Source organism: Melanotaenia boesemani, chromosome 10 (assembly GCF_017639745.1).
Source record: "Melanotaenia boesemani isolate fMelBoe1 chromosome 10, fMelBoe1.pri, whole genome shotgun sequence".
In the NCBI taxonomy this organism is placed as follows: domain Eukaryota; kingdom Metazoa; phylum Chordata; class Actinopteri; order Atheriniformes; family Melanotaeniidae; genus Melanotaenia; species Melanotaenia boesemani.
Genome location: NC_055691.1, coordinates 27,943,591 through 27,956,156, shown reverse-complemented (window position 1 = coordinate 27,956,156; position 12,566 = coordinate 27,943,591). Strand labels below are relative to the sequence as shown.

General features: G+C 36.8%; 2 protein-coding genes across 3 annotated transcripts; both read left to right on the top strand.

The window, feature by feature from the left end:
• Positions 1–54: 54 nt before the first annotated feature.
• On the top strand, positions 55–4,672 carry cers3b (ceramide synthase 3b). Its single transcript, XM_041996366.1, has 13 exons — positions 55–235; positions 443–522; positions 736–781; positions 1,293–1,469; positions 1,653–1,770; positions 2,291–2,409; positions 2,496–2,553; positions 2,724–2,774; positions 2,860–2,952; positions 3,182–3,310; positions 3,838–3,944; positions 4,083–4,236; positions 4,357–4,672. The coding sequence occupies exons 4-13, from the start codon at positions 1,297–1,299 to the stop codon at positions 4,474–4,476; spliced, it is 1,122 nt and encodes a 373-aa protein (XP_041852300.1). The 5' UTR covers positions 55–235; positions 443–522; positions 736–781; positions 1,293–1,296; the 3' UTR covers positions 4,477–4,672.
• Positions 4,673–4,961: 289 nt separating this feature from the next.
• On the top strand, positions 4,962–12,335 carry cfap161 (cilia and flagella associated protein 161). Of its 2 annotated transcripts, none has more exons than XM_041997430.1 (8): positions 4,962–5,111; positions 8,125–8,214; positions 8,465–8,532; positions 8,610–8,691; positions 10,577–10,612; positions 10,703–10,825; positions 10,959–11,032; positions 12,176–12,335. In XM_041997430.1, exons 1-8 carry the CDS (start codon positions 5,040–5,042, stop codon positions 12,294–12,296), a joined length of 666 nt encoding a protein of 221 aa, XP_041853364.1. In that variant the 5' UTR covers positions 4,962–5,039; the 3' UTR covers positions 12,297–12,335. The 2 variants fall into 2 exon arrangements, with proteins under 2 accessions (XP_041853364.1, XP_041853363.1); XM_041997429.1 differs by having other exon boundaries at positions 8,315–8,532.
• Positions 12,336–12,566: the final 231 nt, after the last annotated feature.

Sequence of the window (12,566 nt, the reverse complement as noted above, 5' to 3'; positions counted from 1 at the left end):
TGAATGGGGCCTTTGTGGGGGCTTTTCAGCATTCCAAGGGAATTCTCACAGGTGAGGGTTTGCAAATAATCCCAGAATTTGAGTGTTGCAATTCTGTATGTACAACTGAAAAATACAAAATGCTCCAAGGGCTGCTAGCGGTTTCCACTTCTTGATCTCACAAGACTTACAGCTGCAACAAGGGTGTTATCACAAGAGCAAAGTGGGAGGGAAGGATTCCAGTCTTTCTAACCAGGTGAGCGACCACATGAATAGCTCAAATTCAACATGATCACTGGAGCCTGTTCACACACAGTGAGGTACACACAGATTAGGCAAAGCACTGGCTCACGAGTTAATATTTGCTTTCTTAACTTATTGCTTGGTTCTTCAAGCGTAGCTACAGAAGCAATAAAAGTGAATGCAAAGTAACAGTATTGTTATCTGGTGTGATTAAATGCAGACTTTATGAGTAACAGACCAGCTTCACGCAAGCAGCTCAGTGGAAAACATCCAGTGTTACTTGGACTGGTCACACCAAGGGTAAGTGTGTAAACGTACTGGCATTAGGGTACTATATATTTGCCTCCACTGATGTATTCTTTAGCAAGAAACTGAGCTTTTTCAACATGTGAAGACATGAATTTGAAGATTTATCATTAAAGATAGTCATGGGAAGAAAATATTGAGCTGTTCACAGTAATTTACTTTAATTTCATCACACTTGGTTACACAAACTCTTTCTGTTTATGTCAGCCTCCCTCTCCTCTGTTGGAACTTGTCAAGAAAACACTGCCTGCAGGTATGTAAGCATTTTCCCATGCTGACTTATTAACTACATTTTAGGTTCAGGGACAAACTGATATGACTATCTTTGTGAATAAATGTAACAACACGAAATTATAATCTACTGTTAAATAAATTTAATTACATATTTGCTCAGCCCAAATACACTTTATCTACACCTTGTAATGGGTCACATCCACACGAGGAAGGACTTCCTACCTTTCTCCTTATTATCTGTCTGCATGAATTGTTCCTCAACCTTTTTTTTTCTTTTTTATCTCTCTTGCCCTTTGATTTGTACTGCAGTTTTCCATCTTCAGTATTGTTACTTCTGTCATGACTGCAGGTCCAAAGAAAAGACCAGCAGGATGCTGTAGCAAATCATTGCAGCCAATGTAAAGAAAAAAGAATATATATATATATATATATATATATATATAAAAGAAAAAAGAATATATATATATGTATGATTTTACTCTAAACTGCTTTGAATTGTGTTTTTTAAATTGACTGTCCTCTCATTTTAGCACCATGTTGCAGACAGTCAGTGAGTGGCTGTGGTGGGAACGTTTGTGGCTGCCAGTAAATGTCTCCTGGTCAGATCTTTTGGACAAAGAAGATCGCGTCTACGCTAAAGCCTCTCAACTTTATGCCGCACTTCCCTGCGCCCTCTGCCTACTTCTAGTCCGATACCTCTTTGAAAGGCAAGAACAAACAGCGTGTCAATATATGTGCCTGTGTGTCAGAGAGTTTAGCTGTCTTAGCAATCCTCTGGTTTTTGAATACCCGGATTATGTTGCACAAGCTTAAAGTAACATTATGAAATTCAGAAAAATCTGGGCTGTTGTGTTAGGAGAGAGGTAACAGAGCTTTGTGTGCCATTTTAGATACGTGGCCACCCTGCTGGCTAATGCTTGGGGGATCAAGGACAGGGTACGCCTCTCAGCCGAACACAACCCTGTCCTAGAAAAGTACTTCTGCAGCCAAACAAGGAATCCAGCACAGGTACGCAAAAAGAAGCATTTCAATTGGTTTATTCCCATCCCTAAATCAGCAGTTACATATGGGATATGAACAAAACAGAAAACAAAGCAAACAGAGATCTGGAGCATCAAATGATGGCTGCATTTCTTGTTTTGCTAGCAAGAAAGGTGTTTTCATCTGGCAGAGAGCACTGCTGTCTAGATAAAAGAAAACCCCACATTTCTGCAGAGCATCATGCAGTAAAAAGAATCAAATAATTTAACACAGAAAGTATTCTGACATGAGTTTCTGAAATGAATATAACATTACAGATATATTGGACAGACCCTGATGATGATATATTTCAGACTTAAGTTTTCTAATGGCAATGTTGCCGATGCAAATGCTACTGGAATTTGAGGATCTGCATATTATTTTTTTAATCATCAGTTTTTATTAGACACTAAAACTTAAAGCCACTGTCTAATTCTTTAAACCTTAGAGAGTGTGTATCATGGTATGAAGTGAAAGTTAAAGCTGGATTGTGTTTATTGTGTTACAGGCTGATGTGAGCTCTTTGTGTAAGAAGACAGGATGGACAGAAAGGAGAGTCGAAGTGTGGTTTAGGAGAAGGAGGAACCAAGAACGACCAGGGCTTCGGAAGAGATTCTTTGAAGCCAGGTGTGTGTGTTTGTTTTTATTTATTTTTCACTGATATTAAAAAGTCTGTCTGAGTATGTGACACTATTGTTCCTCTGTGTCAACAGCTGGAGATGTGTTTTTTATTTTTTTGCATTTTTTGGTGGAATTTTGGCCCTTTATGATGTAAGTATTGGGGACATTTCTATCATGTTTTCACGTCTTCTAGCTTTTTTTTCCCCTCATGTGCTAGCAGTTGTAATTGTACATGAACTTCCATGAACCCACTGACTCCTTGCCAACACTTACCCTTGACTAACCCCTCCTCATTCTCCTCTCCTTCTCTGTTGGTTTAGAAACCTTGGTTTTATAATCTGAAGGAGGTTTGGGCAGGATTTCCTAAACAGGTAAAACTTTTTAGCTTTGTTATTAGGATGGATTATACATTAAATTATGCAGAATGATACATAAAACATGTATGTTTTCATACAGTCTGTGCTGCCGTCACAGTACTGGTACTACATTTTGGAAATGGGCTTCTACCTTTCTCTTCTACTCAGCCTTACATTTGATGTGAAGCGGAAAGTAAGTGTGTGCACATTAACTAGAGATGATATTAGTTTGAGTGATCAGAATTTATTCTAATTGAATTTTCACTATTTATCATATTACACAATCTATATAATTTATTCAACCAGTATTTTCTGTTAGTTTTGCAAGAATGTATGACTCAGATAGTTGATGATTTGTCCAACATAATTAGGCCTAATTAACACAGCATAATTAACACTACCTATAATGTGCATGTGTTTAGGACTTCAAAGAGCAGGTGATTCATCATATAGCCACACTGACTCTTCTAAGTTTCTCCTGGATTTCAAACTATATTCGTATTGGAACCCTTGTGATGGCGGTTCATGACGCTTCTGACATACTGCTTGAGGTTGGAAATATTATGTTTATTTATATTCTTTTCTACTTAATATCTGTTATCGTATTGGATACTGTGTTGTATGGTGCTTGTGGATAATTGTTACAGTATAACATTTTGGAAAGCTGCCAACCAGCAAAGTAGTTTCAAAAATTCAAAAAAACAAAAACAAGCCCTTGGTTGTAAAACTTTTGCCTTTCAAAAGACAAGAATCAAGTTATATATCTACCAACAAATCTGAATTATATGACTATTCCAGGCAGTTCGCATTAGTTGTTTTTATGCGGATATATTGAAATACCTGTAATAATGTAATGTATGTAATTTGTTTCAATAAGCAAGTTTGATGACAATACGTGTGCATGTACAGTCATTTTCCCCGTTCCCATGTTTCATCTGGTTTGTGTTAAAATTAACTTTTACTTTTTCTCTTGTGTTCTTACTCAGTACAACAAAATAGGTTTTAACTGCTGTCTCTTAATGTATTAAAAAACTACAGAAAAAAAAGACATTTATTCTGTTGTGTGGTAATGTCACAGGGTGCAAAGGTATTTAACTACGGCAAGTGGCACCAGACTTCTAACTCCATGTTTGTGGTTTTTACGGCTGTCTTTATGGTGACAAGACTTGTTATTTTTCCTTTCTGGTAAGTGTTAACTGAAAAGACTCAATATGATGTACATATAATAATGTATTTATAAATACTGTATTTATAAAGAAAAAAAATCCATAAAGAGATGTGCAGTGAATAATAAAACAAACTGTAATAATGTGTATTCTGCAGGCTTATTCATTGTACATGGGTGTACCCACTGGAACGGTTTCCCCCCTTCTTTGGCTACTATTTCTTCAATGCCATGTTGTTAGTTCTACAGATTCTCCATATCTACTGGGCGTTTCTTATATCACGAATGGTTTATAAGTTTCTCTTCAGTAAGGTGTGTTTATGATGTTCTGAGTATTCATTCATCCTTGCTAAATGTGTCAGAGCTATAATACATGCTGCATCTTCATTCTCATGTTTTACATCTTCTCTGTGTATTGTTTTCATACTGCAGCTGGAAGGCGATGACCGGAGTGATGAAGACGAGGATGATAGTGACATGCCTAAGGAAAAAAACCACAAGCTTAGTCACAGAAATGGCTCTGGTATCAGAGGTCGGGCTAATGGTCACTGACACAAGCATATGGAAAGAGGGAACATGACCATTAAACACATGGATCTTGTTCCATCTGGAGAGAGGCTATTTAAATATAATTGTGTGTAAATTAGTATATGTAAAGATTACAGTGTATTGCAAGTAGAACAACAGCAAAGGAATTTAAATAACATAATCCTACATCACCTGTAATTAAAATCAATAACTAATGAAATTTTGTCTTGTATTTTTGTCTCATAGTATGTGCCTCTATGTTTGTGCAACACTTGAGAGAAATGTGTGTAGCAGTTAATTTTGTGACTATTAGTCCGTATTATTAATTCAATTTAAATAATCCAGTTGATGTGGAGACAAGTTCCGTATTATTAATTCAGTTTAATTAATCAAGTTGATGTGGAGACAAGTTTTATAGCGTTGGATGTCAGCAGCAGTACAAGTACGCCCTCTCGCGACAAACAGCGAGAGCTGCTGAAGAAGCTGTTACCTTAGAAACCTCTAATCAAACAAAGCATAAGGCGCTGCCTAAACGTTAGCCACCATACCACACAATTACACTGATATTTGTCGAAATTACTGTCAGGATGTCTCAAATAGGACGTTTTCGACCAAATGTGAAAACCGGAAACTGGTATGAGGACCAGCTGTTACAAGAGGTTAGTTCATAAAATCAGGACATTAACGTTGTTATCTCAGCTAGCTTTTACGTTAATTCACATTAACTAATAAAAATTTTATGTGGGCTTGAAAATCGGTTTTAGTTCAGTTTAGTTCAATTTTTAATTTCATTTCATTTTATGAGGTTCCCTACTTATATTGATTTTGCAGAAAAGAAGTTATTAATGTCCTATTTTAATACGAAATTGGGATGGTGTTTGTATTGCTAAATTACATATATGTTTTTGCAAATAAGCTTAACACAGAAAGAGAAATGCTTTTTTAAGACAGTATTAATAACGGCACAAGAGAGATGTGGTGAATACCTAATCAATGTTATGTACAGTGCTGGTTTGGAGCACGTGATTTGACCTATTAGCCAACTCAAAATTCCTAATCTAATCAAAAAATAGTTTGATCTTTTTCATGCTGCTATTGCCTTCAAGTATTGCGCCATATGTTGAGACAATATTAAGTTCAGTCTGTTCTGGCTGTTTATATCAACGTGGGAAATTCCACATTTCTTTTAATATGTCTCTAAATTCACACAAAGTCACACACACTCACACACACGTTTAGCAAACGTTTGGATTCCTTTCTGCAATTGTCATGGTCCATTGTGAAGAGACAAGAAGGATGGACCCAAATTCAGGACTATGGTAGACATGTAGACATGTAGGCATGCAGCAAGTAGACATGCAAACCAGTTCTTTGTTCTTATACAAAAAGCAGTGCAAATATTGGATGTTTCAGAGGTCAAATTAAAATTGTACAAAAAGGCAAAACTCAGATGGCTGACTGTTGAAAATTAACTGGACTATTCTGAAATTGAATGACAAATGAGCAGGTGTGGTGATCAGAAGTCAAAACTCAGATACAACAAGGAAGTAGGGAGTAAATTGAACAGAATACACCAAAGGGAGAAATTCTACCACATAAAACAGGAAACAAGACACCACAGAGGACCCTTTGACAGCTGAAAACTAAAGAATTACAAATCCAACAGAAACTAAAACAAAAACAGAACCGAAGCGCACAGATCAGGAATAAAGGTATGGAATTATGAACAAGAGACTTTTCCACTAGTCTAAGGTTTGAATAAACTTTGTTTCGCTGCATTATTCTGTATTGACTCACCCACTCGATTTTTAAGGACTTATTTGGGGGCAGTTAGCGAGAGAGTGGTAGCTTAGTGGAGGGGTGTCCAAAGTCGGTCCTCAAGGACCACTGTCCTGCAGGTTTTGGGTGTTTCCTGGTGTAGCACACCTGAATAATATTAATGGGTCAACATGCTTTGGCAGCAAGTGATAACAAGCTGTTGAGGAGAGCCATTTAATTTAAATCAGGTGTGTTGGAGCAGTAAAACATCTAAAACCTGCAGGACTGTGGACTTGAGGACTAGAGCTGGACACTACTTGTGTAGTGATTAGAGAGAAGACTTGGGCCAGGAGGACCCAGGTTCACATCCCTGGACTAATACTGGAGATGAACCACTGATGGTTCTCAACCCCCCAACTGCTCCCTGGGTGCTGGAATATGGTAGTCTGCTGCTCTTAGTTTATCTAGAGATGGGTACAATGCAGAGGCTAATTTCCCACTTCGGATTAATAAAGTATTAATTACTATTATTATTGTTGTTGTAAATTAATATTCACACAGGTATCACCAGGCTTTGAGTAGTAATAGATTACATGTAATAATCCAGCTATGTCATCAGAAAAATACTAAATTAAGCAGTTTTAGCCTATTCTTAAATCTCTGGCTGGGGTCTTCCTCTGCCGCACTCGGGGTGGGTCCAGGGTGGTCTTTGTGGTGGTGTGCCTTGGGTTCGTGCTCCAGAATTGCTGCTGCTCGCCCGGGTCTCTGGGCTGCCCTAGTCTGCCTCTAGCCTACGTAGAGACGTGGTCACATTTACACGATCACACTAATCTCTGCTCCCTCCTGATTCCTCATATTCTGCATGCTGAGACAGGCACTGAGTTGTCCAGTGGGTTTATACACAAACTACTTTTGTTTAGGTTTTTTTTTCTTTGTTTTTTTTTTTATGTGCGTCTTTGATATTTTGGTTGTTGTTGTGATACATCTTGTTGCTGTCTTGGTTACTCCTGATGATTGTCAGCTTAGTTTACTTGTAAAACCTATAAGAAATTATCTGTTGTGTTTATGTGCAGGTGTAGCAGTTCATTGTGTTTGGTTGAAGGGTTGTTGCTTCAATATACTGTATCTTTGTCTCCTCTTCCCTTTTTCTACTTTCCTTTTTACTTCTCTTCTTTTTTTTTTCCTGTCCCCTCCGGTCAGGTCCAGCAAGATTAAATAAATTCCATAATTCCAAATAAATAAGATAAAACAATATATTTAAATAAATAAAGGAATAAAAAATGAGATTATCAAGAGGAGCTTTATACCCATAAAGCTCCTCTCGGCAAAGCAAATTTGCTCGGCACAACACAGCAGCCAGACCATCATTCTGTTTGCTACATTGCTGGACAGGACAAGTTAAAAAAAATAAAAAGATTTAGAAAAAATATTAACAGTTTTTCTCAAAAATAAATATTTATAGAAGTTCTCATGTGCAAATATACTGTATGATATACATACAGTATATATATATATATATATATATATATATATATATATATATATATATATACATACATACAGTACATATATATATATATATATACATATGTTTGTGTGTGTGTACACAAGCCACATTGTACCCCTGCTAGTGCAAGGAATGTTATATAATTTAGGTTGCTGTATTTATAGTCTGATGAAAGAGAATTGGCACTTTATGTACTGGTTACACTTCAATGCTTTAAATGTCTTTTTCTTTCTTTTCCAACTTTTTTTTAACTTATATCAAGACTTCATGTGTTATAAATACCTTTAACAGTAAGATGTGTCACATAATCTAACATTAATTTAATACTAGGAGCTACATCTGATTGTTTTAAGTACAGGTTTGCTTACATCTTTACACATACAATGTGTTAAATGATATCTTTCCAGGATGCAATCAAACAATATCTGGAGAAAAAGGAGAGGGGTGAGCTCACTTTCCAGAAAAGAGACCTCCTCAAACAGACCATTTTGCAGCAGGTAAAAATGAGTTTGAGCTCATAAAGAACACAATTACAGCAAAAGCACTAACAGTGATGCTGCATTAGCAGTTATGATTGCGTTGTTTGTCCATGTGTAGGTGAATCTCTCTGGGACAAAAGATGGAAAATTGCACTTTGGGGATGTCGTGATGTTGGTGAACATAGGAGGAGAAAACAGGGAGCGCAGTGCTGTCAGCATTAACGCTGACATTAAGAGTTTGACAAGGTTTCCGTCATTGGGTATTCAGGCTCCGTGTGGCGTTAGCGCAGGAAGAAATGTTCAACCTCGCACACGGACTGCATTCATAATTACCAGGTAAACACTCAAAATGAAATCACTTTTCACCCCAACACAAATACTTGCTTGAACATGTGACACTGTTTGTGTGACAGCGTTGATGGCAGTCCTGAAGGATCAACACTGTGTTTTGATCAAAGTTTTACCCTGAAAACTACAAGTGGTTTTGCCAGTGGAGTAAGTCAACTTATGCACACACACACAAACTCACAGACCTTTAATTATGTTTTAGACTTAAAGTGGCCCTCCAGACATTTTACACTGGGAGCCTTTAGGCTATAGATGGTATCCCATGATGTTGTAAAAAAATAAGCTTAAAACGTATCATTTTTATACTTGCTTTATTTGAGCTTTTGTATAGTAGAACTGTTTATTTAAGTCATACAACCATTTTTCACCTCTGATGCTAATTACTGGGTACACTGGAATTGATTCGGAGCTGCACTGACTTGACGTGATGAATTGAGGTTTTGATACAGGTTACGAATTTCTCCAATTTTTTCAAGACTGCAGAATTTCATGGAATCATACAGTCACACCATTTATTGGCGGAAGGCATTTTTAAATGTATTTTCTTTAAAAACATTAGATTTGTTATCTACTTGCTTATATCCCAAATGGATGGCATTTGTCTAGTCTTCTTCTAGCAGCTCTTTTAATCAGTTCTGAATTTACAGAATATTATCAATTTAGTCCAAACTTGAGAAGAAACAGATGCAGCTCTGTTTGAGTTAAAATATTCATTATGGCCATGAACACTGGAAACCATCAGCTGCAGATACTTACAGAAGCTAAAAGCAGCTGTGCTCGATAATTATTCTTTTTTAAATCATTATCTCAAGATAGCAACTTAATTCTCTTCTTACCTTGAATTAATGAGGACCAGTTCCTCGCGATAACAGGATAATTTATTTCATTATCTCGAGAAAATGAAGTTCCTTTTAAGGTGGGCTCAAAGGTTAGTGATTATGGTGTTACACCTGATTTCATTTATCAAAACAGACCACGTAACAGCTGCGGAGGACTACAAGTTAACAAGTGTATATGTGTAATTCTGTGAATGCACGATTTGTAAAACTTAGTTGTCAAACACATTGCAATTTCCGCCTTTATTAGACATGATAAAAGTAACGTCCGATGTATTGATCAGTGAGGGATGTTCCTCAGTCTGACGTCAGGTTGCATCCATTGCTGCCTTAACGGTATCGGGGCATTCCAGTACATGACAGCTCTGTACTGGAATCCCATTTGGACCCTCCAGTTGAGATAGTGGGAGAGAAGAGGATGATGGCTAAACTCTCGACCTTGTTAAAGGACAGCCTCCCTCCCTGCCGCCCCACACCTTTGAACACTGACAGCCCTACAGAACTCCTTCAGGCACAGACTGCTTCACTGGAAGTGTGAAGAAGCTCTATTACAAGTCCTTAATTCTTGCAGCAGTTAAGACTGGAAACCAGCACTGCCAGTAGACCACAAACACACTCAATAAAAGCCAATATAATTTATTAATTCCTTACTTTTTTATTTTATAATTCTTATATTTAAAAAACAAGAAGGTTTCAGGGGGAACATGTGGAGTTTGCATGTTCTCCCCGTGTATGTGTGGGTTCTCTTCCAGCTTCCTCCCACAGTCCAAATATATGCATGTTAGGTTGATATGAATCTCTAAATTTTCACTCTGAGTGTGAGCCTGATTGAATGCTTGTCTCTCTGTGTTGGTTCTGTGTGCACTAGGAACAGTTGGGATAAGCTTCCACCCCCTTGCTACCCTGCATTTAGAATAAAGTTTGTTTTGAATGAAATATGAAATAAATTATCATGCTATCATGAGAAAACAGTGTTAAAAAACATGCAAACGCAACCATCATCTTTTATTTCAGATGTATGCTTTAAATTGATTCAACCTCTGAAAAAAAGTAGTTGAAAAATATAAATGAAAACCCAAATTTTAACATTAAATTCATGCCAGTGTTAAGTGTTTATTCTTGCAGGAGCTCTACATTTTATCTTTTATCTGCTTTTTTATTGTATTAATATATTTTCTTTTAATGTCTTTCTCCAGCTTTACTTGAAAAGTGATCTGCAACGTTTCCAAAAGGTAAATGAAGCCTGAACAAACATTTTTAATTCAAGAGCCTCAATAGAAATACATCTAATACCGTCATATTATTGTGACTTTATTTTAAAGTGTGCAAAAATGTCTCGCCTCCAAGAAGTATATTTGGATGAAAATGACTGCTTTCTGTCCTGGTGGAAGATAGTGCACTTTGACCCTCTGGAGAGACTTGAATATGAGGGTCAGCCGGTTCCTGTAAGTCTTCACTGTATCTTCACAATCTACTACTCAGTCTGTGGTAACATCAATATTTTATGTTGTTTAAGGCTGTAACAGAAGCTACTGTATAAACTGCTGTGACTACATCCTTCACTGTATTTTTTTACAGGCTGATGTTAAGGTGCTGATTGTACACTGCAAGACAAACCAGGCTCTTGCTGTTCTGGGAGATCATGTTCTTTGGTATTTTCAGTTTATTTCACCTCACACTAATCAAATCAAAGTAGCCAGACTTTCCTGAAATCTTTCAAGGTGGTCTTCAGTTCTTCAGGCTTTCTGATGGCCTCTCACTGTTTTCACGTGGCTTTTTCATTCATTTTCAGTCCAGTCTTTGAACATTAAAGCATAAAAAATCAAGTTCACTCAATTATTGTTGTGTCTACAACTAACAGACAACTTTCAGTCTGTCAAAAAGAAAAATATTTTTCCCATCTCTTTAAATGCCAAGGATGACAGAATTTCTCAGTCGTAGAGTTGCATTTTTGAACTGTAATGTGATTTCCAAAAATGCTGTTATCTGAAAGTTTGGCAGAGCTTGACATGTTATGCAGTGTTTCCCAATAATAAAAAAACAAGGAAACTAGACAAGTAGAGGGTAAAATACGAAGCGACGAAGAATTGAAAGATAAAAAATAATAATAATAATAACAGCAGATTAACAATATCTGAAAGTTATGTACTTAAGACACAGTAGACACAGCAAAGACCTGTGACAAAGCTTATAGGTGCATCTGACCTTGAAACCTGGAGAGCTATTCTTGAAGACTACTTAGAGAAATTAGAAAAACACTTATCTAAGAGCGTTGAATAATAAAGGTGTTCAAAGCAAAAATGGACTTTTAACCTTGTTAGAATTTTTCAAACCCTATTTGCACTTCAAGTACTGAATTTTTGTTAATATTTGTTTGTGTTTCATAAATCCCTGCACTTTTTTTACAGTTTGCAAATATATATAAAAAATTGGAGGTTACTCGAGACTGTCAGACAGTACTGCGTGTAATTTAGATAAGGAGAGATAAAATGGGTATATAAGTGTAAATAAAGAGTGTAGTATTGCTTTTTTTTCTCCAAAAGTGGATTAAAATGGCAAATTGGAGACTCCCGTAGGTTACCTGGACAACAATTTGTCTTCTGAACATATAACATTATCCTCTGTATCTAAATAAAAAATTCTGAAAATCAAATGCAGCAATAATACTATGTACTACTTTATATTGTAGATTAACTTGTTATCAGTGTCTCAGGACCTTGAGTATGGCAGCTAGAAGTCATGTTTAAATGTGTGCATGCTGCTTCTGCTCTGTGATGTGTCACATATCCTTGCAGGACCACATACGGCAAAGAGTATGAGGTGACAGCTCACACATTCTTGGACTCTCACAAAGCTGAAAAGGACAACAACCACTGGATACTGTGCACCTCTGACCCAGAAGAGAAGGATCTCTGAACTGCTCCTAACTTTTTAAAATATAGATATCTTTTTCTGCTCAGATTGATTACTTGACAAGAGAATGTAGGGAGGGCTCCTGCTGGGCTGATCAAGTTCTGTGATAAACATGCTCCACCTGGAGGCTATGTTGGGAAAAATATTTAATGTGTTTTTTTTTAACTAAAAGAGAGGTGTACTTCCACTATTCGGCATAGAAAACAGAACAGACATCGGAAATTGCAACAGACTGGTGCCATTCTGTGGTATTTTGGATTTCCTCTATTAGAA